The 26,765-nt window shown below is 40.0% G+C and overlaps 1 protein-coding gene across 5 annotated transcripts in view; it reads right to left on the bottom strand.

Annotated features, from left to right (window-relative positions):
- The window catches only part of PPP2R5E (protein phosphatase 2 regulatory subunit B'epsilon), a 78,158-nt gene that overhangs the window by 25,316 nt on the left and 26,077 nt on the right, over nucleotides 1-26,765 (bottom strand). For 4 of the 5 annotated variants that reach the window (XM_083839141.1, XM_083839143.1, XM_083839142.1 and 1 more), the window contains one exon: nucleotides 8,051-8,247. In XM_083839141.1, the coding sequence (XP_083695267.1) occupies nucleotides 8,051-8,247 (197 nt within the window). Of the gene's footprint in view, nucleotides 1-8,050; nucleotides 8,248-21,228; nucleotides 26,692-26,765 lie in introns of those variants that run through there. The other variant, XM_083839145.1, reaches the window with a different exon arrangement.

The raw sequence follows: 26,765 nt of genomic DNA, 5'->3' as shown, positions 1-26,765 counted from the left end.
TAGAGCGCCTGAACCCAGGCAGGTGTTGGTGTGTTTTGAATCCTGTGCTTGTTTTCGCTACCCTCCTTTAAGCTCCCACCTGTATTTTCATAACCCCTCCAAATAACACACACCAGATGTGTTGGGGTATGTATAAAAAGCCAGACCATCTCCCTGTTATTTCCCTTTTTTGAACCATACACTGGATCAAAAATTCATACTAAAATAGTCAAGAAAGTCACCCAAAACGGTCAAGTCTTTTTCTGCCCCACTGCTTGCCAGAATACAGTCAAGAGTTTAATAATATATGTTATTATATGCCTTCTTTTTGCCCAGCAGTGTTACTTTTGGCCAGGCTACATGAACTATGGACCACGAACAGAGTCAACCACCCGGACCACTGGGCAGGTGGTCCTTTTCATGTTTTTTTCCAAAAAATTCTATCAAAAACCTGCAAGATTTTAGCTCTAGATCAGGGCTCCTAAGCTGGTTAACTTCTCATCACCCACTTCAGCAGTAGTAGCAGCTTCCGCCCATACAGATGTGCGGATGGTAGAACTGAGACCCTTAGGATATGGCTGTGTTAGCAAACAGGGAAGTGCAACTGGAGCAGGTCTGTACAACAAAACGGCTGGTGCTGAGGCCCTAAAAAACCCACATTACTTCTATTTGGAGGGAGGACTTATTTTCTAGTGATCTCTTGCCTTTAAGTCCGTTAGCTAGTTGGAGAGCTTTAGGCAGGCTCCTGAAGTACATGCTTTGTCCGGAATGAATCTAATTCACAAACCCCCAAATTTCTCTATAACAAGCAGCAAAGTACAGTGAGAACAAATAGGAGATGCACTTTGAAAGCACACTGATGATCTGAGTTAGAAGTGCTAACACTGACATATCCCCAGGCTCAAAGGTACACCTTCTGCCTGCTGGAAACCAGAGCTCTGAAATTCCACTCTAGGTCACCTAGACCCAAAGCACAGCAGGGTACCCTGCTAGTAACAACTCCATGCACCACTACCGCCTCGTAAATATATTTTGAGACGATCCAGGGAAAAATTTATTTAATGCTTGCCCACCTAATTCTATACTAGTATAATATCATAGCAATAACTCAATTATCTCGGACAAACCAAAGCATACAGTACCAGCAATACCCTCGTCTCTACAGCAGGCAACAGAGCAAGAAGTCTGCCAATGCACGAACTTGAACTCCAGACAGTATTACAAAACTCATACTGTCTCAGACTCCAACCTCAGGAACAAAATAGAACTTCAAAACCCAAGAAAACAATCCCCCAGGAGATTCACGTTGAGCCTGCTGGCAGGTGCAACACTAGGAAGGCATTCAAGAAGATGGCACAGCCAAAATAGAGGGTGGGATTGTACACCCCTCTTCAACAAAAACGAAACAAAACCAACAAACAAAAAATGCAGTTGACATCCAAGTATTCCTTGGAATAAAAATATTGTTCCAGTTTGTTTCTTTGCTTGAGACCTAGCCACTGTACTATTACACAGATAAAGTCTGACGAATGAGAAGCCTATGTAACCAACAAGAGGAATAATGGATACGGGTAAACGTAATTACAGACTGTCGAGAAAAATTATTAGGGACAACTGCTGCAAGAGGAGCTGCCTCCAACTGATTTTTTTTTTTTTTGAAAGGAACAGAGAATGCTGGAGCCTCTTCCTTCGGTAAGTATTGTTTTTTATACAAACTAGGTGTATAAAGAATGTGAATATTAAAAAGTATCTAACAGAGGAATTTAGAAATAACGCATAAAAGAAAACAGATTCTTTTCTTGCTTCTACAGAATTGACAAACCTCACATTAAAGAGGAGATACGTTGAAGTATGAAATGATTTTTATATATTTTTGTGAACTTCAATGGCATGTTTGTTTCATCACAGCTGCATCCATGTGACAATTTTCACTCCAAGTCCATTGGGGGGTGTCACAGGACACTGCATCTTCCTTTCAGCATTTGGGATGGATTCAAAACAATCTTTTATACTTCTGATTCAAGCTGAATTGAAGATCAACTCCTACTATTTTACACACTTCCAGAAGATATATCAAATTTGTATTAGACAAGAGGCATTATTTGTCAATTCTTAGAAGAGTAACTGGTTTTATTTATATCCCTAAAATTGCCATTCAGTGTTATATTTTTAAATCAAATACTTGAACTAACAGAAGCAAATGCAAAGGGATTTTACTGAATTGAAAAGGTAAGACTGAATATAGGTAGACTTGCATAAAGATTTCTATCCAAGAACAACAACAAAAAAAAAAAGTATGATGAATATTTAGCAAGTAGGGTGTAACACTGTAGCGGGTTTACGTGGCACCGTTTTGGTAGCAGGGTGCTGCAGGAGTGGTCTCTGTGAGAAGAATCCAGAAGCTGCCCCATGTCAGATACAGGCCAGTTTCAGCGGGCTCCAGAAGGGACTTGATGCCCAGAGCTGAGCCAGTAAGTGATGCTGTTTGCGCCTCTGTGAGAGCAGATTTCAGAAAGGGAAAAAAACCTGCTGCACCACAGCAGCTGGGAGAGCAAGGAGTGAGAACTTGCCCTGCAGCCCCCAAGGTCAGTGCAGAAGGAGGGCAAGGGGTGCTCCAGGCACACAGCAGCAGTTCCCCTGGAAGAGGCCCCTGGTGGAGCAGGCTGTCCCCCTGCACCCATGGGTCCCACACGGAGCAGATCTCCACGCTGCAGCCCGGGGAGGAGCCCCCGGTGGAGCAGGTGGATGTGGCCTGGAGGAGGCTGCGGCCCATGGAGAGCCCCCGCAGGAGCAGGCCCCGGGCCGGAGCTGCAGCCCGTGGAGAGGAGCCCACGCAGGAGCAGGGGGTCTGGGGGGAGCTGCCGCCTGTGGGGGACCCGTGCTGGAGCAGTTTGCTCCTGGGGGATGGATGGACCCCGTGGTACGGAGACATACCTGGAGCAGTTCTTGAAGAGCTGCTGCCTGTGGGCAGCCCCGCAGGCTCAGTTCGGGAAGGACGGCATCCCGTGGGAGGGACCCCATGGGGAGCAGGGGCAAGGAGGGACTGTGAAGGAGCGGTGGAGACAAAGCGTCGGGGACTGACCGCAGCCCCCATTGCCTGCTCCTCTGCGCCGCTTGGGGGAAGGAGGTAGAAGGTGGATGGGAGGAAGGTGTCCTTTAGTTTGTTTTTAGTTTCTCACTGCTCTAGCTTGTTAGTAATAGGCAATAAATTTCTTCAGTCTCCCTACCCTGAACCTGTTTTGCCCGTGACAATAATTGTTGAGCGATCTCCCTGTCCTTATCTCAACCCTTGAGTCTTCTCCATCATATTTTCTCCCCCTTTCACTTTGAGTAGGAGGGGTGAGAGAGCAGCTGTGGTGGAGCTCAGCTGCCCAGCTGAGTAAAAACACTTAGACATAAGCAAAATTAGAGAATATAAAGCAATTCATAATGCCATTCAGACAACAAATGGCCAAGAAAAAGAAAGTACTTCAACATGCCATCAAATTCATGGCTTAGTAAGATATTCTTCATATTTAATAGATCAGTCACAAAACACTCCAGAACAGAATCTGGTCTTACATCTGTTGAGAGGATCCTGCAGGAAAAGGGATGGAATCCCTCTGGATTTATGTCCATGGAAAAGAATTAGAATCTAAGCTTTCAAAGGCAATTTGTGGTATTTATTTGGATATTCACTTAACCAAGTTTCTTTCTCTGTGTTGCAAGCCACAAGACATCTAATATGATATTTGATTTTGGTTATAGAGATTGCAGTTTATTTTACTTGATTATTCTTTACAGAGAAGGGAGAGGACACTAGGAAACTAGAGATATTTCTGCACCTAAAAGAAAGGAGACCAAAGTAATACTCTGTTCTAAAAGGTACCTCTCAAAAACGTTTTATTAGCCAACTCTCTCAGGCTGGCAAGGATCCATGGATGTTGCATAAAGATCACAGTAAATGTTGGGTTGAGTTCCCCATTTCTGAAGAGGCAAGCAGGAGAGCTTACGTGTTGCTCACCAACAAGAAGATTCATCCAGATTTCTCAGTTTAACAGCTTGCTAATTTCCATGGTCTTTTGATTTTTGAAATGAAAAGAATCAGTTTCCTCAATGTATGTCTTAATCTCCAGAAAACACAAAAAGCTGTACTACATACACCCTGCAGGATACTGTAGATAATAACAAACATTTATTCCCATCAACTACCATGGCTTAATCTACCAGCAAAATCAGCATCATTAGTTTAAGCCTCCACATTTTGCTCAGACAGGATCAAATTTTAGCCAAAGTGTCCAATTACTGGCTCATAAAGTCACATTACTGGTATTTCCTTCTTAGCAGAGTGTGTTTTAATTGGCAAGGGCCTTTTTTCTTAAGACTAGCCTAATTCTAGAGAACGTCATGTGCCCTTCCAAACAACGCATCCAAACTGCAGGGGATGTGCGCTGAGCAGCACTCTTCTGAATAAATCTGTCCAGCTTACGTCATTAACACCAATGCCAGCAGCTCTTCCCATCAAGCCATATTGATGACAGCGATGAAGCTGCTGCAAACTTGCTTTGGTGACCATTAGCAATTTTTTTTTTTTTTTAAAACCCAATACATCACTTCTATATATACCAAGCTGAAGTGAGTGGTTTATAGAAGCAGACACAAACACACGGATTAATAAAACAGCCAGGTGATTTCACACCAAGCTATAAACAATATATCATATCATACACGGAACAGAAAATGTGATATTATGATAAGGAATCAAGGTTTTAATAGTATGAATGACCAACAGTAAAAATGCCCAGGTGCTGTCATGCTAGCTACCTCAAATGACTGTTTTTCAAATCCTTATGTCATGACAGTACCACATTATAGAAGTAATTAAAAAATCTCAGTTTCTGATGAATTTGATAGGCAAACTTCCTCTATCCTAGTATCTGTAAAATTGAAATTTTGGGTCATAGAACACTAATATACATGAACCTAATAAAACTTTAAGAAAAGGCTCTTTCAGAGATATCAATTATTTTGACATTTTAAATAACTAAGGTAAGAAAGTACTTCTGCTATTAGTTCTTCTTTATAAATGTGAGTAATTTTTAAAGTATCAGCTTCAGACTGCTGCACCTTTTCTTCTGCTCTTAAATGATGCCACAACTTGCAGAACAGCTGCTTGCTTTTCCCCTGTGTTTAGAATTCTTCTTTTCTATTCCAAATTTCAGTAGCCCAATTAATTCTTGCATTCATATGTCACAAGCTAGGATCTGAGTGCTTAAAAAAATATCAGGAAGACATTCCAAAGGAAAAAAAAGAACATTTGTACTCTGCTATGGTACGTTTTAAGACACTGGTCTTTCAACCACAACACTCCCATGACAACTGTGGCAGGCAGGCAGTGCAGACACTGATCTGGTAAGGACGCAGATGCTGCTGTTTTCTTGGCTATTGTGACAGGTCAGAGCCTGTCAGTTTGACAAGTCGTTTGTGAACCCAGCTGGAGACCTAGATGAAAATTCTCAAAAGCAGACAATAGTGGCAGTTGCACAGGTGAGCTCAAGATGTCAACTGCGTACAATTAAGTCTGTCTTGGCATTACAGTATAAGCACCTTCTGCTTGAAACAAGAACATGCATTTATTGCATAGAAAAGTTAGACCAAACATCACACCACAGCACTTGCTGTCTCCAAATCAGACTAATGTTCTCTGCTCACCAGGTAACATATGCTAAAAATTTATTTTCTATAATATTAGGAGTCCTACCTTTCCCTCTGCGACCTGTATAACTGTACTCAGTTTGGTACTTTAGTATTGGAGAACTCTTGCTTTTTACAGGCAAAAGGAAGGAAAAAAATAGTACTTGTACCACATAGCCTACCTGTAAAATACAAAATACCTGCAGTCCAACTTGCCAGGGGCTGGACTTGATGATCTTTGTGGGTCCCCCCTTCCATCTCATGATGGTCTACGATTCTAACTTTCTCCAGAAATGATTTCAGAAAAAATATCTCCACTTCCCTAGTTAGGCATCTTCTTTATTTGAAAAAAATAAAATAAAATCTAGGCTTGGCCACTGACTAGCCAGCTGCAGGACTTGAGTGTATCTTCAGTCTTCCCATTCTTAAGTACCATGGCACTGAGGGTAAAACATGGCTTGAGTTCAGCATTAGAGCCCAAATATAGGAAGAGCAGGATGCAGTGAAAGAAACACAGGAATACAGGAGAAGATAGAACAGTTTTCCACCAAAAATGATGGACTGAAATTCCTGAATCTCCACTAGCAAATATCTGTGAAATCCACTGGAAAAAAAATCATGCTGTCTTCACTTCCAGTTGACTGCTCTATATCATAGTTAGAGACGACACTTAAGTAAATTATTTAAAACTGTGCTTTTCAAACTATTTAGGCAATGCCTCATTTCCTTAGGATAAAAACAGTTTTGTGAATCAACCTAAGGGACTGTAGAGACCGTAGAACACACAAGCAAATGGGTCTCATTATGGGTTCATGTTCAGATTGCTTCACAGGTTATGATTTATTATTCAAATTGAACTTTATGAGCAGTTACAGCTCAAGTGTTTCTTACTTCTTGCTATGGTAAAAAAAACAGCTATAAACAAAGTCAAAAAGAAAATATAATCTTAAAAACAGAAACACTGAAATAAATACCAAATTCTTACAGGAAGCAAGGTTCGAGGTGTGTTCTATGTACCAGAAAAGCACATGATTTTACTGAAGTTATTTGTGCATCAGTGCCCTGTCTATACAAAAAGTATGATCTCATCAGTTCACCTGGAGGGATACCAGGAAGAATAAAGTAACATTTGCAAGCCATTTAGATGCTACAGTTCAGCACCAGCAGAAGACTTCAGCAATGGACTAGTAACTCTGTATTCAGACAGTATTTGAATGGTGCATTAGACCCCATGCTGAACAAATAACACAACTGACTGAAAAGCAGCTCCTACAGAAGAATGGTCCAGCACAGGAGCGAAAAAGGAAGAGCAGGAGAGATGGAGGAACAGTCTTTTCACGTAATTATGGACTTTGTGAAAATGCATACAGATTAAGAAGCCATATTAAGATTTTTCCACACATACTTTAACTTTTTTTTGTTGTTGTTTTGTTTGCTTTTCAATTCACTGTTAAGTGCTGGATGATTCTGTCACAATTTTCAGCTACTTTTAAACATTACAGACAAGCAATACAGCATATAATTGCATGCCCGGAAAGAAGTAAGGAGCACATATTATGCAATATAAAATCTATTCGTGCCTCTCTTCTCACAGCACATACATAGCCAGTGGATTCCATGATCACCTGGTATCACCTTTTCATGAGGAAACCAACATCACCAAGTTTACATTGAACTAACTGTCCTTTCATTTAGATAGCAGGTTATAAGAGTTCCGTATGGTAGTACAGAATAAACATTTCAAAACATAGATTGATTTTGCCAATTATAATGAACGCTCTTCATAATATAGCATCTGATTCTGTTACCATTTTAGATTGAAAATACCATTATTTGACAATTTATGTATGTATAAGGTATGGCTTTATTGTTGAGTAATCTTGCTAACATCATCTACTACGACCACGTAATACACCCATAAAATTCTCACACCATTCCTGTTACAACATTTCTACCATTTATTATTTAAAATTAATTACCCGTGCATACTTTAAGCTATCTCAGAGCTTCAGTACAAACTCAAATGCTTGGATAAAGTTCAAAGAAAGAAAAGAAAATTCTAAAATTATTCCATTATTTATACTGGGGAGGGAAGGGTATAGGGGAGAAAGACAGGCTCTGATATTATGTCTGCTGGGTCTTTCGATGAGGCAACAAGCCAGGTTTCCTTTCATACACTTCTTACACTATAATAACCATCATCTACTTGACTTTAATTAAGTATATATATAAAAATTAATAATTTTGTCTTTGGAGAATTATCCTCAAGTGATGTCTAGCAGAAAATACAAACCAAAGGCCTCATTTAATCCACCTACTCCAGGGTTCAATTTCGCCCACAACATGTAACTGGAACTGCAAGTGGATTTAAAGAGACCATGAGAAAGAAGAAACTCACCATTCTAACTACTTCAGGGTAAGTCTGCTCTGTCAAACAGCCTCTGCTTATTGTAATGTAGTCCACCAGTTCATTAAGAGTGGAGCGCTTGTATTCTTTCATTTTAAGGTCTGAAAGCGTGTCCATGAAGTCAAAAATGACACAGCACTGTTGAAGTTTCTTTAGGAACAGTTCAGGCTGCTCTGAAGATGGAACGTCTATGAAACAAGAAAGGAAATCTTTGTGAGTCTGGCATCTTTTTATATGAAACAGGATTTCTTTTTGAAGATTAATTTCAAAAAAAAGCAGCATTCATGCAGTTTTCATAAAACAGAGCTCAGATAAACAAATGCACCCACCCCTTGCAGGAACTGTGTTATTATTTTGCATTTGCAATCTTGAACAACATGTTGCAGTAGTAAGTTAATCAACCACTATTAAGAAAATAAGGTTCACAAAAAAAGTCCAGGCTTGAGTGGAAAATACAAATGCAACAGCATTCAGGACTTAATACAATACACCACTACTTTCACAGGAGGCTAACGTTCACCATTGTTAACTTCCACGCCAAAGAAAGATGAAAGAACTGTCAGATCAAATTTGATTAATAGCTACTTCCAAAAATTCTGCGTCACTTAGAACTGCATATGAATATACATGAATATAGAACTCTATATGAACATACAGTAAGACTAATTCTGCAGACAGTTTTTCAGACTCAATCATTACCCCCACGTTGACAGTTTCCATAGCAAAATCAACTGCAATTTCACTGCAACAGTGAGGCCTTTTTGCTGTATGACAAACACACAGTATGCATTAATAGGAAAAATATCACATGGAATATTAATATTTAATTGCCCAATAAAGTAAGCAGATTGTACTACAACTTTTTGTTTTCTTAATTCTCACCAGGTAAGAGACATAAAATACAGGGATAATCAACAAGGGATAATAAAGGGAACATCAACTTCTCTCTCAGTGGTTTGTTAGCTTACCAAGTTTATCACAAGTGCACAGAAAGCTCAGTTTATTCAGTGTTCATGCACATAAGAAGCTAACAAATGCAGAAGAGCTGCAGAAATTAAATATGCATTTTTATCCTGAAATATGCTGTCAAACAAGAGGGCACTTCACTTCCTTTGATCTACCTTGTTTTTATTTATTTTTAAGGCACAAATGGTTTGCCAGCAAGTGACCTTCTAAGCAATAACACAACAGGCAAATGAAAAATATTGTTGATTTCAAGTAGAAAAAAATTAAATTGTAAAGAACTGATGTTTATTTCTTAAAACTTGGACACGCTAGTATAAGAACCAACCTAGGATGGAACTTCTTATCCTTAAGACACAGAGCACATCATGTCAAGGAATACTTGCTAAACACTGGAAGTTGTTAGTAGCTTTACAGTTGTTTTAAACCACGAATCTGTCTAATTTAAAACCACGTACATAACAGTTACTAGTTTCAAATCATAAGATCTATGAAATACTAAAAGGTCATAATATATGTACTTCACATCAACTCCTGGCATTGCTTAATCACTGAAAAGAATAAATACAGATTGCAGTACAAATAAATATGCTAGATGCTTTTTGAACTGACAAGGTAAAGTACAATAATTTATTTAACCTTCCATAGACAGCAACGCAGTTGTGACAGGATTCGGCAGTTCTCAAACTGTGTCCCACAAAGAACAACCAAGATCTTGGCAGAGTTTAACTAACAAAACTAGGTAGCATGCACCTGTCAACTATTCATTAGGCTTGGGTAAGCTCAGCAACAACTCTGTCTAAAGAAAATTAAGGAGGAGAAAAATGGTATAGCTATGACACCACATTTCAGACCCTCCTCTTAATTGTTCGCCTCACACTCCCAAAGGTTTTATTTATCTGTGGAACAGAAGCAACGTGGCCCTGCAGAACTCCATCAAAAAGAGCTATGCAGGAAAAGAATCCCCCCAGATACTCTGGAAAACTGCAGGGAACAAAATCAGGGCACCCTCAAGTCTTTCCAATGGCAAGGAATCTCTCACAGTAGCCTGTCCTGAAACCTAAGGTAAGTCAAGGAAAGTCATTAGCCCTTACTCATTACAATATAGATCACTTCTGTTAGTGTCCTTTCTAAGGTAGAAGCCAGTTTGAAGTCTAAGAGATGACAGGCCTGAGGAACATACGTATTTGCGAACTCATGTGTTACTGCTTTCTTCATTCCTTGCCCTCAAATGACACAGAAAAAGGAAAATGGACTTCAGAATTCACTGTTATTAGCAATCAATCAACAGTTCATCAATTAAATATTTTTCCCAAAAGACAGACTGTAAATACAACCTGAAAAAAGAGAGATAAAAAGTTCAATTGGTTACTTCTCAAGAGCGTTATGTTCAATTCTAATCTGCACTCTTCCTTACGCTAGTCCAGCACATAGCTTTACAACATGTAAATGCCATCAATAAAATCTATGATGTTACATAAACATAACGGGTTTTTGTTTGCATTGTTCTACATAGCTTGCATGCATTTACTTTGGCCAACAAGGACACTCTACTCTAGTCAGAGACAAACACAGGCTGAAATCAAATGAGAATCCATTAAGATTTTCAATTCAACCCGAGTTATAACCAGACTCGGGACTGAATTCATTTTATTGTAGTGTCAGTGTTAAATAAGAAAATTTTTAAAAAATTAAAGCATTAAAATAACTAATAAAAGCTTGCTTTCCTTTTTCAGCTAAGTATCTGGGGGTGTGAGAAAGAAACAAAAAATATAATAAAGTTCTTCTCAAGAAAAGCTACCATAGAATAATACTACATGAATTTCATGCCAGACCTACAGTGTAAGCAAGCCACACAAACTATATGGGCAAACTCTTAAGAGCAAAACAAAGACCAAGAAAAACCCCAAACCTGTTCTGATCAAAACTGCTTTTCTTTACGAAGCAATTTGCCATTCATACTGCAAAATAAAACTGCTAAGAAGTTTCATGTAATAATATTTATCATTGTTCTTGGGGATTCAGGGTGCTTTGGGAATAGGTAACACCTAATACCTAGATTTTTCTACCTGGGAATAGGAAAAGTCTGAGAGAAGACTTGTTGGGGGCCACATACGGGGCAGCGTAAATAAATAAAGTCAGTATTCCATGTTCCCAACCTTCCCTCCACAACCATGTCGTTAGTTGGTGTTTGGAGTCTTATTTGTTTGAGGGTGCGTTTTGTGATTTTTGGAGGTTCATTTGTTTGTGTGTTTGTTTGGTGTTTTCCTTAATCTTCTGGTGCCTCTTTTGCAGATGTACAACCTAACTGAAAGGTCACTAAGAAAGGACATCCAAGACTACTACGTGGGGTACAGGGGGTTACCTAGCTCCACAGTGGAGCAGGCAGCTCACTGCAGATGTTCACAACTCGCTGATGTAAGAGAGCAAATCGTTTTGTTCTCAGCAGACAGTTTCTCAGAGATTTCAATGAATTCTGCAACATTTTACTGTTGTACTAACAAGCAACAAAACATAAAACCTGAAATTTAGTAACCTTCTGTATTACCGTTGTAACCACTTCTGCTGAAAGAACAGAAAGTTGCGCAAGTGCAGTAATAAATCTGTATAAAAATCTCAAATATTTTTATAATACATAAAATAAAATCAAAATGACCACATTAAGTCTCATGTGTGATTTACGCCCAATGCTCAGGAGGGCATACATTTACTAAAAACTAAATTTGAAGACTGATAAGCTTCTGTCTGGATGACTGTGAGAACCCACCTCATTTTCAGAAAAAGGTCTCTCCCACCAGTTAATTTTCATGCTGAAAAGCTTGTCAGTTTTCTCCTTAGCCATTTAAACACAGAACAGAGCTTTTGAAATACACTGAGTACGCACAGATTCAGAGGAAATTGGCTCAGTGACAGCAGCTACTCCTAAATCTGAACAGTAACAATAAAGATAAAAATCTTCAAAAAAAATTAAAAAAAAATCAAGTGTTTTATAAAGTGATCAGAAAAATTGACCTAAAAGTACCACAGTTTTGCAGGCATGGACCAATAATTGTTACTACAACAACTGAAATACTAATTCTAAAATGGCCAAAGCAGTTTAGTTTCTCTTGATAGCCTTTTTCCAAAACAATCCTAATCCAACCAGCCCATCCCTTCTCAATCATCTCTGCAGTCTCTGCCTTCCAGCTCCTTTACCAAATGAAGAAATAGAAAAATGAGAGCATACTTTCATTGCAACTTTCTAACATAAAGAAAAATGTTTATACTACAAGCATATTTTAATAAAGCTAATTTACAGGTAAGAGATTTTTGGATTATAGAAAAGTAAAGTTATGCAAATTAGCAAAACTGCATCCAGGGAACAGAGAGCTACGGTTCTGAACATACTCCTTGCAGTGACAGTGAAATATGAAGAAGAGAGAGATACTGAACACCTCGATCATCTCCCCATGATCCACTTCAGGCTGTAGTTTGCAGGGAAGGGTATAACGCTGGGAAGCAAAGAAGTGAAGACAATTGGGTGCCAAATTAATAAGCAAGCACTGCAACTGCAAGGGAAAGTTAGACAAAAGAGAGCAGACAGTTCAAATGAAAGAAGACACATGCTGCAGATTATATATAAAAAATTAAGTAAAACCATGATATGCCCACACATGCTATCAGAACATTATTAAAAGTAAAATCAACATGCTCTAAGAAAACTACCACTTCCAGTGTATTACTGTTGGCAATATATGCCCCCTAGTCACTATGAAGTTCCTATTGCTTAAGAAGCAAAATTCCTAGTTTTTATTCAACTAAAATCTGCAAAGTTGAATGTAAAAGTCTTCTGGTCTTCTTTGAAGAGTTCACTTCACAAGAAGGCCTAGTGAACTTCAGCTCTAAGCTCTGGCTAACTCAAGGTCCCGTCGTATGTACACCCAGTATATAATGAGCTACATTTCCATAAGCCACTTTTCACAGTAGAATTGGTCTTGAGATGCCAAGTAGTACAAATGTTTCCTCCAGCTTCTCACACATACTTCTTAAGGAAAGTAATCACTGTTCTGATTACATTCATTTCATTTTCATGACTGGCTGTCAATATTATGAATACTCTGTGAAGTCAGTAATCATTCATTTATAATAAGGACTTTTTTTTTTTTTAAGCCGTTTCCCCAATCTCTACTTAATAATTATAACAGGCAAGGCAGCAGCTAGGCATTGTGTTCAAAATGCACAAAGTCTAACCAGCACCAACATTATTCACACAGCAATAAACACAGTGGGACAAACTCAAGCTGACTTTCATGAGTGAACACGCACAAAAAGAAAAGCACAACACTAACATACTGTTTCCAGCACGTTCAAAATGCACAGCAGAAATGTAACAGAGGGTATACTCCATCACCTTGTTTCTTAATCGGTGTCCCTTCACATATTCAATCGTGAAATTGAGAATTATTCACCTGACCGCAGACATCTCCCTGATCAAACCGAGCATGTTCTTACCAGGCAGGAATCTCCCAGGTGCTTTCTCAGGGATCTTGGGTACTGTGAATCCCTCTAGTGCTTGCTGATACTTGCTGATCATTTACAGGGGTTTTCAGCAAACATCATTTACTGGGACAAGTCGTCTAAAAACAGCACAGATCTAGGATTTGATTTGAGTGCCGTGTGTGTATGGAACAGCATAACAAGCAACAGGGGCTACTTCTTACAGATGCACTCTTTGCTATGTACACTGCCTGAATCTTTTGACATAGATACACTTTTAAATGTATTAAACACAATTCAGCCTCTATTCATGCATGTAAAATACTACAAAATTCAACCCCTCAATAGAACGCATGGATGAAAGGGGACTGTTTTCTTCATCGCAGGACCCAGAATTAAAAACAAATTGACAACAAGAAGAATTTCAATAAAAAGGTATTTTTTAAAACTAGATTTTTAGGATTTATGGAACTTCCAAACTTCTTGCCTACTTCCACACCAGGAGTGGTGCGTGCAACAATTCAAGCCTCTTCACATATGCCAGTACAGCTCAATCCAGAGCCATGGCAGTCCAGGTTTCAATGAAAAGATGCCTTTAGGCTATGCTTTGTCAGGGTATGACCAATACATGTTCCTCCCACTCCTGATTACGCCAGTGGTGCCTGTGCTGTGGACACCCTTCAGCTTGGAAGTGGACCAGGACCACGAGCTCACCTGTCAAGCTACTGATGAGGCATAGCAAAATACTATTGCATCCATGCATGTTGCAAGAGGACTGTATTAATGCAAATTAGCGCTAATGATGTGAGCAGAAAGCTTCCCAAGCGCACAAGGTTTTTAAGTTTGGGTACTCTTATTCGTCACTACCCTAACATGATGAAACCCTTATGAAACAAAGTGATACCAAACATCTCAGAGAGTAATAAGCCACTGAGGAAACATAGTGGACAGAAATCAGAACTCCAGCACCTCATGGAACAAGAGGTTATCAGGGTATTTGGGTACATCAGCTGCTGTTCTAGGTCCCACGAAAATACAGTGACTCACAAGACATTTGGCAGCATACAGCAACACTGACACCAGTACTAATAATCACTGCGTTTCTCCATAACCAAACAGCAACAGCTTCTTCCTTAAACCAGACAACTTTTTTCAACCTCCCCTCGTTAGTTCTTCAAGGAATGGGAAGTTTGGACGAGCAAAGTAATGCAAGACTGGCATAGTTTACCTAATCTACCTAAAACTACATTTAAACCAAAACCAAAAACAATCCAGGTCAAAGGCCAGGATGGCAGAGAAGGTACAGAAAAGAATTCAAATAACAAGAATTTTAGAGGAAAAACGGATAGAAAAAGAGCGAGTGGATAAATGTACCAAAAAATTTTGGAAAAGATGGAAGAATGACAAAACAACTTAAGAGTATTATGAGAAGGGGAGAGTGGGAAACCAAAGAAGCAGAGTAAGAGCATGAACGTATTAAAAGACCAAGAGAGAAACAGAATGAGGTAAGGCATGAGCGAGACACTTGGAAAAGACGGAGGAAAAAGTTGTGTGGGGAGTAGGTAACGCAATTAACAGAGCAGAATACTTGAGCTCCTATATTTTCTTTCTTAAAGTGTTTAAGCAAAACACAGTGAATGATTTAGTGGTTAGGGTCTGGATTTGATTAAGCAACTACGTATCTCTAGGTTCCTAACACTCTGAGACAATTTTAATAATCCCATTACAATATTTACATTGAGTTCACCTCAATGTCAAATAACACTTATTTTTTTAGTCCTAAGGTGATCACAGTTTTTGTGGACTGCTTTCTGCCTCCCCCCATGTTTTGTTAATATTTCAATACCAGCGATTTTTATGTGTGTGTATTTATTTTTAACAGAGGTGAAAAAGGCTGGCAGAAATACAGATGTTATTTCAATTTCCTAAATTGAATACGTGGCAAAAAATCTCCGAATAAGACAAAAATACTTTGCTGAAACACCAAGAATTATTGCGGCCAATTTTCCTGAGCTGAGTCAAGTTTCTTTTATACTGGCTCAGAAAGTTCATGCTAGTTGTGTTAAGCAGATTATTACCAAATTGCGCTTTCAAAGTACAAGCCAACCTTCATTCAGAAGAGGCAAAGTCACTAGGTCTGCTCAACTCTTACCGGAAGGAACTGCTGTCCACGACTGTCCTGCTGGTTACGTGGGGATACCAAACTGAGGTATTAAAAAAAAATGATCAGGACACATTTGCCACACACTTTCTGCCTAACGTTCCACCATGAGATGAGAAAGATATAACTGGTTCTTTTCAAAGTCTTCTCCAAGGGCAAGGAAAAAAATAGTAGACAGGTTTTAAACATTTTTGAACACGCACAAAAAAAAAAAAAAACACTGTTCATCTTCTGTTTTCTAAGTTTATGTAAAAACGAGCACATTGCTTACTGGATTTTATTTTTTTCTTTTTAGGCACCAGCCTGGTAATTTATCCAAGTATAGAAAAAACAAACAACAACAACAACCCGCCAACCCAGCTGTATGCTGGAAGAAAACAGTAAAATCTGGTACAAACAGCTCACACTTCGGGAGCTCCCGGAGCTGCATTAGAACATCCTTCAACTAGGAATTAAAATATTCACAAAACCCCAGAATGTCTTTTTTTTTTTTCCACGTTATACTCCATTACAAACACAAGGCTCTACATGAAAGATCTCGAGACTCCACCATACGAAGTATCACTCCTTACATCTTCACCCAATTCCAGCTGCGCGTGCCTGCACTTCCGAACCCTCCACTGGTTCCTTCAGCTGCTACCAGAGGAGCTGCACACCTCGATTCAACTCAGGCTTTTCTGTACACATTTAAATTGCAAAAGCTACAGGTAAAGCAGGTACAAAATAAGCTGAACTTTACTACAAAATGCCTTCTATTTGCTCAGCTCCTCTACGCTAAACCGCCTAACAAGCACCTGAGACACGAACACAGTGTAAACAAACATCTCATTTTCCAAATGATTTCTCAAGTTACAGATGCAGAGCAAAGCTGCCCCAGTAGCTCAGTGTTCCTCTGGGTCAGCCTGCTCCTGCTGTCTTCCTTTCCTTTAAAACCCCTTTGAGCTGTTTTCAGTGTGTATTTTTAATTGCCTAAGCTCATCTCTAGGACCACTGCCACCCTCTCCCCATTCCTCGAGACTTTAGGAGAGCACTGCTATTCCAAGTGTCAATCCAGATGCAAGTCTTGGCTCATTATTTCCACTTTGCCAGACCAGGATTGTGTCTGTCTAAAATTAACACAGTACTAGGTAGGAGTGAGTGATGGCGCTGCAGCTTCTACTTTGTCATTTCTTTTGTCTGTATTTTACATTAGTGACAAATATCAGAAAAATGGCAGGACAAGCTTTTTGTAACGAATGCCTCATGGTTTTCACATTCCTTGGATAGCAAAAAAAAAATAAAAATAAAAAAATAAGACAAATGAACAAGAAACAGAAGAATGTTTGTAAGTTCCAGGCTATTGACAAACACCTGTGCAGAAAGAAAAAAGATGGCTCACTGACCTAAGACACAAGAATCCTTAAGAAGATTACTGTCTTCTTTTGATAAGATTCTTATCAGATCACTTTTTTCTTTTCTAGATGACACGAGAAGCTGTTGCTCTGTAATGATCGCTATATGTAAGAACACAAACAAGTCGCAGCAATCTTAATGGCTACCTTCCACTCTGCGGTCACAAGGCAGCTCAGGATTTGCATTGGAACTTACTTGTTTGGTACATTAAGCGCACAATGAAATCATGACAGAACTACACCGCTGTACGTGCCTCCTTTAAGAGGGCAGTAATTATACCTGGCTTCATAAGTGCTCTGAAACTACTCTGCATTCACACAAAAACACGTAACACTCCTTTTCCTCGAACCACGGAGTTTCTCTATGAAATTTCTTCAGAAACACAGAGATGCTTTGAAAGCACCACCGCCACACGCAGACACACACACTGAACCAGGAGCACCGGAAAGCCAAAACGTAACTCTCAACCCAGATGTGCTCAGAACAAGGGCCTGGACTGCTGCTCTGCTTAATACCAACCCAATAAATCATACCAGAAGTCACAGTACTTCATTCTCCAGTCAAAGAAGTAATTAAGTGAAAGCTATTCTACATATTCAACCCACTGTTGAAGAGATCAGGCTTGTTTTTAAAAATGTTTACATTTATTTACTTGAATAATACACATACACATAAAAGAAAAAGTTACATAACCCTATTTATACATTTAGAAGAGTTTAACTGAACCCTGAAAGCACAACTTCCATTCTCTTCTCATTTGGCAGCATAAATTTCCTCAAGAACGTGCTCTACTCAACAGTAATTTAGCACAGCAGCCTCTCAGCATTTTCCAGTAACGCGCTACGCAAGCTGACTCGTCCACCTCGTGTCGGCCTTCTCATGCTCTCCGCCGAGGGAGCAACGTGTGTAACGGAGCGAGTGTTTTCATGGAACCGCACACGTTTGTGTAAGAAAGAGACCAGACGTAACAAAGTCACGATGGACGGTGCGGAAGCAAGCTGAGAGTTCATTCCGAAGGAAGCCCAGAAAGCTCTCCTCCTCACACAAGTTCCCTCTTTCTTGGAGAGGCTCCAGCACAAGGAAAGAACAAAATTACCAGGTTTGGCCTTCATCAGTCAGTCTTTTAAATACCGCCTCTACCCACTGAGAGGCTCTGAGATGCGAATCAGCACCTCCAGCTGCACTCAGCGTTACACCAACGCCACGCGGGGCTGCAGGGCAGCTCGTCCCTCAGGAAGGCAGCCACAGAAGTCACCGCTCTTCCCGTTAGATCCCAAAAACCTGAGGGCACATGCTGATCCCCTCGCTAGCTGAGAAGCTAGAAAGTAGAACTCAAAGACGCTACACGTGGTCTTTGCCAAGAGACGAGGTTACCATATCAGTTCCTCCTTGAAGATATTTCCCCCACATAAGGCACCCCAGCAGTTAGGATCAACCAGCTACCCCTCAGATAGTGCCATCTGTATGGCTCAGATTGTTTTTCAATGTCTTATGACAGTAACTCAAATTAGCCAAGCTGTTAAGATACAGGAATGTCCCTTCTCATACTGCCAAGCCTCGTAGATCTATCTAACTGACTAACTAAATAAATCTACTCCATTGTATTTTGCTTTTGTAATTCCCGTAGAGCCCTCCCACATGCACCAGGGCACAGAAATATATCCCATTCCAGGTTTTTTCCTCCAGCAACCTCTTCATCTTCAGATTATTCAGGATCTGGAACAGTTCAATAGAGAAAGAATGACAAGTATTACTCCCCAATAACCTGCCACATTAGTCCATGTTGTGCTGGATATTTTATGACATTTTTATTATCATTACCTATTTCTGGGTAAAAACACCAGCTCTCTCTTCAAAACTAGTGTATTTTCCATCACAGAACAGCAAATCTCAAGTTACCAGTTTTAAAACCACATCTGAGATGCTCATTTACTAGTAATTAGCATTTACATTTTCAGTTCAATGCTCTGTTAGACCTAAATGGGGTATTTTTGCTAAAACTTGGAAACCTGACTGAAGTAGAACATTAGGACACTTCTCTATCTTTTAAACAGTAGCTTTTTCTCCCCTGCTTGAATACTAAATAGGGTAGACCCTTTACCACCCTAACACGAAGTTCTAGAGAGCAACAACCTAATTTCTGAATATTTGTATTTGTCTAAAGCACAATCCTTATCACAGCTCTGCATTACCACAATGTCCATGGAAGTTTTTTCTGTATCATCTTTACCTCTGACCTCTTCTGAAAATGCTAGATAAAAAAAAAAAAAAAAAACAGTTTTCTTTTGGTAGAATATATTACCTGCACCCATGTATATCAGTCATGGTATTTTTTGTCCTTCAGAAACGTCATCTGTTACTGCACAGACAAATATTGCTGATGATCAATGGACCTTTGCACCTGAAGCGTATTCCACTGGAGATTATTTAGCACCTCTGCATTACGACCATCAGTCTACAAAGGTATGTTATCTGTAAAGTATTTATAGTGGGTCAAACAGTTTTATATATAGTTCTTAAGATTCATAAACAAGCTCAAGAAAAATGGAAACTACATAGACAAGGATACATCAGGCAACCAATAAAACTGAAGGTATGACTCTGCTGCACATCAAGAGTCACTCCACAAAACTTTATTAGTTTAGCCCATTACAAATGCTAACCAGACATAACTGTTTAGGCATTAAATATACTTAATTAAAATCTCTCCTCTGTGGTTACCAAACATTACAACACTTCATTGGCAACTGCTACCCTCTCTCTACCTCTTCCCAAACTACTCACTAGTTAACGTGCTTCTATGTTGAAGACGATAAGCTGGAAATTAGATTATCAACAATATTTATCCACAGTCATAATGTGGTTGCAAACTTCATCTTCAGCAGGCATCTTGTTCAAACTGAACTCAATGGGAGTGTTACATCAGTTCATCAGAACGGCAATTACACCTTTGCTCTAATTGGCAGAAAGCTCAATGCTTAGTAATCAAGAAAAGGAAGAGCAATCTCATCAGTCATGTCTTCCACTAAAAACTAATGGTGAAAAACTCAACAGGAGAAGCGTGTATTTTGCAGCTTTAAATGTACTTAGGTAAGTCTAAACGGACCTCTTCGTAAGTGAGGTTATCTAAATATGCTACTGAGGAATTAGCATAACTTTTTAAAGGCATTTTACAGAGTCTTTGCAAGTAAAGAGCACTGATCAAGAAAGAAATGTATAGTACAGCAAGCATGCTTTGTATCTGACCATATGAATAAAGAAATCATACATTCTCTAGTTTGCACAAAGGTTTTAGGATTAGCAGCTCCATTACTAGGCCACTAGAAAGAACTCTCAACTTTCACACATCATTTGCCTGTTTTTTAAAACGTACTTTTAGCTGGATTTTACAAAATAGGACTTCAGGTGCATCTTTTCTTGCCTTCTTTACTTGTCATGAAATATCAAATTCGCTGATACATTATTAAATGACAAGTAGAGCATGCCATTTACAATGAAAACAAGCATTTTAAATAATTGCCTCCACTGGACTGAAGTTTATCAAGTGAAGGCAGACAGCGTTCTGCATTCTCTTTATGTTACATTTAGGCTCTATCAGTGAGCACATGCAGATGGCCCTTTCCCAGTCCAGCAGCAAACATGCAGTCAAAACAGGTCAGCGAAGAACAAAAGAGTTTTAAACTACACTGATCCAGCAGCTTCCGTATCCTACGGGAACGACACAGAAGGACCAGTGAAACTGCTGCAGTCGTAGGATGAATTTATAACTGTAAGGGCTGGAAAGCAAAATACAGTCTCGTAACATCAAGCTCACCTCCCTGTATCTGGCAGGTTACTCAATTATTTGGTCTCAGAGTGTCAGGCAACAACTAATCACCTTCAAGCAAACCTACTGAAGCAGCACTTCTGCGTGCATTACTCCTCCCTCTGACAGAAGCGTCCAAGTATCAATCCTTAATATAAGACCTAGAAATCTAGAGACCTTTACACCCACTCCTCTGGTTTTTGACATTTAGAGGATGTTACAGCTTGCTTCACATTAGTATCAATGCTAGCATTATCCCTCTTATCAGGAGGGAGTGAAGAGCCCAGCTCAGCACTCCTCCTGCAGCTGAGGCCCCTCGGTTTGGGGAGCTGATCCCGTGTTACTTCCTGCCATTTCTGTGGCTGCTCCTACCTTTGCCCGTTCGTGGAGTTTTTCAAAATCATGCCTGCAATACTCCTTTCTGAAGCTCGCCTCTTCGTCTCGCTTCTCGCAGTCTGCAGCTAAAGACCTTCTCCCAAACAGCCCCCAGCTTCTCCAAATGCCATCTATTTTTACCTAGGTGCTGCCGTCTCATTCCGGATGCTGTTAATTGGCCCCTTAGTCACAACTGGAAAAGTAACCTCGGCAAGTAACTCTTTCTCAGCTGCTGCACTGAGGAATACGTATGCCTCATACTTGCATGTATTCAAACGAGGAAACTTCCAGTAAATTTGTTCCCATGCAAGAGGAAGCCCAGAGTTTAATACAAATTAACCAAGTTTTAGCCTGTAAGATTCTACAGCAACTTCACTCAGACACTTTTTAAAGTAATGACATTATTGCATGAGAATTTTATATACTTAACGTTGTAAATCCTGTAAGGAAGCACCATGGAAAACGAGAGATAGCTGTAATATTTATCAACTGTTTTCTACTTATTCGCCTTTTTTTTTCCCCACTTATTACCTAGATAAATATGTAAACACACAAAGATCTCCTCAAACAAAATGACAGAAAACCTATGCAAGGTTAGATTTGTAAAAAGTGAAATAAAGAACGAAAATACACATAGGAGCACCCAAGTCTCAAACAGGTGTATTTCCACACAGACCTTTCTTATATACATGGTATAGAACAGCAGGCCTGACAGACACCAACCACACAACTTAGGGAGTCCTCTGTGCTTCTTAATCATCTTGCTAATGGAAAGTTAAAGAACCTCGGAGTTTCCTCTCAAGAATTCTGCTTCTGTGTAGCTACCAACCAAGATGGCACAAAGAGAAAAACAAATCATAAGACAGACTAGTTAGGCAGCTTTTACTAGGAAAACAGTGGGAAAAGTAAATAGCTAAATGATCTAAATTCATCCTAAATTACTTTAGTCATTATGATAGTTTATTATTCCACTAGAAAGGCAAATTCAAATGCTGACTATTTAAAAGCCATTACTTCAGAAATATAGAACATAAATGAGAAAATTAGCATTTTATTAAGAGAACTTGACTCATTTTTACTAATGAAGACCGCAATCATTTAATAATAGTTTAATGAATCCCTTCTCAAAATTCTGAGGTTACCACAAACAAACACATCACGTGTTCTCGATAACACGAACACAACTATCAGATGTCCTGAACATCAGTTGTAAAAACTAAAAGCAGAGCTTTTCAACAGATTAGTAATCCTGGATTCAGTTAAATACTGGCAGGATTAATGCTCTTCCCAAGGACGAAAGAAAGATCCTGTTCCACCCCATAAAGACTGCACAGGCTGCCAAGAGCAAGGGAAGGGGCCTTCAGCTGTGGATCATTAAGAAACAGTCATTAAAAAAATGGGATGTTTTGGAGAACACAGCATCCGGCAAAACGGTGGAGTACTTTTTCCATGTGGACCCAAGAGAACTTGAAATCATTTGTTCTGCAAATGAGAAGCCGCATGTTTCTGCGATGGTTTGTTTTGCTGCGTCTCTGATAAAGCAGCTTCTTCTGCTTGAACTGAAGGCAAAAAAGATGTGCTTTGAATTTGGTACTGCCAAAAAGGACTAACTGGTACAGCAGACTGCAATCCTTCCCTTGGAAGCCACCAACATTGTTAACCCTGCACATCCTACCTCCCACTTCCATATGAGATTTAAAAAACAAACAAAAAAGTGTTCTATATGGTTGTGTACAGCCTTGGTACAGACAGAGGCCACAGGTAATAAGGCAATGAAAAACTCCAACTAATTGTATTATAGAAAAGATCCGTTGCCTTTTTTCTTTTTTAGTTGGCTTCAAATGTACGGGGCCTCAGAGACAACAAGTCCTGGCTTCCCATGACAGCACCTGAGGAGCACTCACTGTCTGAGGAGCACAAGGCGTGAGCTGAGGGACAGCGAGCCCCTGTCAGACCAGCAGAGCCCACCAGGCAACCTGGGCCCAAGTACCCAGCTCAGAGCGAGAAGGGGCACTCTTTTCTCCAGCTCCCGAACCTCATGCCTGCTGATCCAAAATTCTGGAAAAATGTTGGGGGCTACTATTTGTGGAAATAGCTGGGACGGGACAGGACATGGCTATTCCCAGTTCTGTACTCACATTCTTCGTGGGATGTACAGGCACAACCAGAGCACTTTTTGCACAGACCGAGGCCTGACAGCTGTTTATTGTTTTTGAGCAGGCTCCTCTTCCCTGAGCTCCAAGGCAGGCGTCGCAGGCAGGTGAGGCAGTCTCGGAGCTACGACGATCTGTGACCAGCCGGAGATTCTGGGGGTTCACTGGTGGCACTCAGCTCCAGCCTGTCCAAGTCCCCTGGCTGGGCTGAGCCCTGCAGAGGACACCGCTGACTTCACATGGACGCATCCACCCAGCTCCCCTCCTGGCTTGGACCCGCAGGTCCCCAGTGCCCGTGAAGCTTTTCTGACGTTTCAGGGTCATTTCCCGCACTCAGCAGGATGAGCTCTCCTGAGTTGTATGTCCTGAATTGGACAAGAAGCCCCCAGTTTGTCCTCTCTTCCTGCACAAGGCCCTCCCTGGAGAACGGCTGGACACACAGGTTTCCTCATTCTACTGTGAGGCAGAGATAAGGATAGAGCAAGGCAGGAGAACTGCAGAACGGCTGCTTGTGCAACGAGGAGAAAAATGGCAGGTTCTTCTGCTTTGGGTGCTACTCTTCCCTCCACGAGATAATCCTTCCTCCAGGCAGCAGCACCACCTTAGGGCACTCATGGTGCAAGTATTTATTTACCCACGGCCCTCCCTTCAGTATCTCAGGTCACCCGAAAAAAAATCCTTTAGAATTAAATCAGCTTGTAGACAGGTGCAAGCTCACGCATCAGTATTTCTGACCAAAGCACTTGTAAGGCAAAAAATCGTATTATAAAATACGGTACTCCACCCTTGTCAGGAATAAAATTTTATCACTTCTCCACATCCTCACTAGCACCAAGTAGCAGCATGCTAAGTACTACTTGAATTTTTATTTTTACTTCTCAACATTAAGAAGCCCTCCAAGCTAAAGAAGTTGAGGAGAAAGCGGTTTAAGATATTAGAGCAAGTTCAGATACGGGAAACAGCGCGCCTGCAGCAGCATTTCCTCCTCTCTCCCGCAGAATAAATGAGCTCAAGCAGAGCTCTCCCTCCTCCTCTGCGCCCAGTTTCCGGTATTAGGCAGCTCTAATACCTCTGCTGGGCTCTGCACCAGCTATAACCCCGGTCTTTTTATACAACAGGTCTTTCCAGTTCCTCCTTACTTCCTGGTTCTGCGAGTGAGCAACATCTTCTGCTCGGTTTTACCCCTTCAGTGACCATCCTACCGTTTCTTGTGACTACCCAATGTGCTGCCATTAACCCTTTGCAAAAGGTAAAGGGCAGGTGTGAGATAACCACCACAGGTCATCTGATGTTTCTCGACTTCCTGAACCTTAAAAAAACAAACAAGAATTATTTTCTCCTTAAAATATGCAACTAAATCTCTGCCATTTGTGAGAATTTTAGAACTATTTGAGAACGATAAGAAATAATAAAACAAAAACTGATGATGAAAACAAGTGTCCAAATTGTGATAACTTAAACTGATAACATTTTCTGAACGTCCAAGGGGTAGAATACGCAGGCTAGAAGGAAGCTTACAAAAATTCCTGCCAGACTGGTATTTTAAAATTAAGCTTCTTGCACTATGGGTTCTTTATTATCCATAATGAACAATGCCAGTGTCCTTTCTTAAGCCAAACAGAAACAGTTTTTTTTTTTTTCCTATGGAAATATTTAGAACACATGACTGGTAAGAAATCTTCTGGATTTCTAAATTTCACGTAAAAGCTTGGAAAACTGGAATCCTACCTTGTCTTTAAGTCAATTTTGCCTTCATTCTGCACATAATTCTCTACCTCCGACTGGAGGAGAATCAACTGAAGCCCTGGGGTGCTCAGTGACAACTTTAAAAGTAGTTTTAATTTCAGCAAAAAAAAGATTTTCAAGAAATAAAATCTATGCAGTCTCTTTTGAATTAAAAAACAATTACAGTCCCTCTTAACATCCTTGAGCACAGAGATCAGCCACATAACCCACTGGCCGGAGTAACACAGACATTGACACACATCTTCCTTTACTCCTTTACTTGCCTGTCTTACAAATTTTTAACCCTATTCAGCAATCCTTAATTGGGCAAAGTGCTAATATAATCAAATTATATTTGTCCCTGAGTAACACAAGATCTGGTCCTAATTCTGAAATTTAGGAAGAACTGTTATAACATGGAGACTGATCCCACGCTCCGTCTGAGGCCAGAGGAATCCGGAATATAGGACCAGGTGCTAAGTTGATCTAACTTGCACTCACTTTCTCATAAAGATCAGCCCACATCTGTAAATACAAGTAAATTTATCACTTAGAAAAAACAAGGATCAGCTTTCCTCCGAGTCCACTGCTTTGCTACACCATTCATAAACAGAGTATTTTTAAATGATACCTGTCAATAAAAGTCTGATAAAGAAAATCATAGCAAGTTATAAAGCAAATCAAAAAGGCCTCCTACTCCAAACTTAGGAGAGCTTACGCCATAAACAACATAGAAAGAACAAGCAGTAAAAAGAAAAACTCGTCCTTTTATTATGCCTCATTTCACAGTGAGCACTCACCCACAACAACGTCTCAGGAAATCCATTTTGAAGTAGATAAGCAACCATAGCAGTAATTACAAACGTCTTATCTTTCCATTCCTCTTCAGCTTGAAGAGCCTTACCTTCACGCCATCCCCAGGTGGAATACTGCTCCTTTCCATTAACGCAGCACCGCCAACAACATCCCTCCTCTTCACTCGAGTGTTAGCTGGAGTTTAAAAGTCCAACACTAGGCTATGGTCTAATTCACTAGTCTAACTACTGAATTATATTCATAACTGGATGGTGATTAACACCAAACAACCCCAGGCTCAAACAAACAGCACAGCAAATCACTCTTTTCAAACAACCAGTCGTCGAGGTCAAAACATGCATGCTTTTAAGTCACATTGCAATCAACTTCCTCCCCACCCATTCTATTATTTGTTATTCATGCATCCACAAGAGCATGGAAACCACTTCACAAAAAATCAGGGCTATCTTGGAAGAACCTACAGCGCTTAAAGAGGAAATGCCATTTAAAAACCAACAGAAGGAAAAGGGATTTTGAATAAATAAAACTTATTTCCCATTTGGTTTTTAGATGCTTCCTTTCATACTGTCATCATTTCATCTGTTACAGGCCACCCCCCAAGTGCACCCACCCTCAGTATCAAGCCAAGGATTTGCTTTCTACACACACACAAAAAAAAACTTGATGTCCAGACCAAGACAGCAAGGCTCTGAATCACAAGCAATTCACGAGGTTCAGTGCTAGCATCTAGGAAAATGTTAGTTTTAGGTTTTAAAATTGAAGCTGTTAACACAAAATTAAGGAAAACACACACACAAAACACTTTTTTTTTCCTATTTTATGTGCTCTCAAACTTATGCT

This window comes from Anser anser (genome assembly GCF_964211835.1).
Source record: "Anser anser genome assembly, chromosome: 5".
NCBI classification, from domain to species: Eukaryota; Metazoa; Chordata; class Aves; order Anseriformes; family Anatidae; genus Anser; species Anser anser.
The sequence above is the reverse complement of the archived record's forward strand: the minus strand, read 5'-3'. Positions and strand labels throughout refer to the sequence as shown.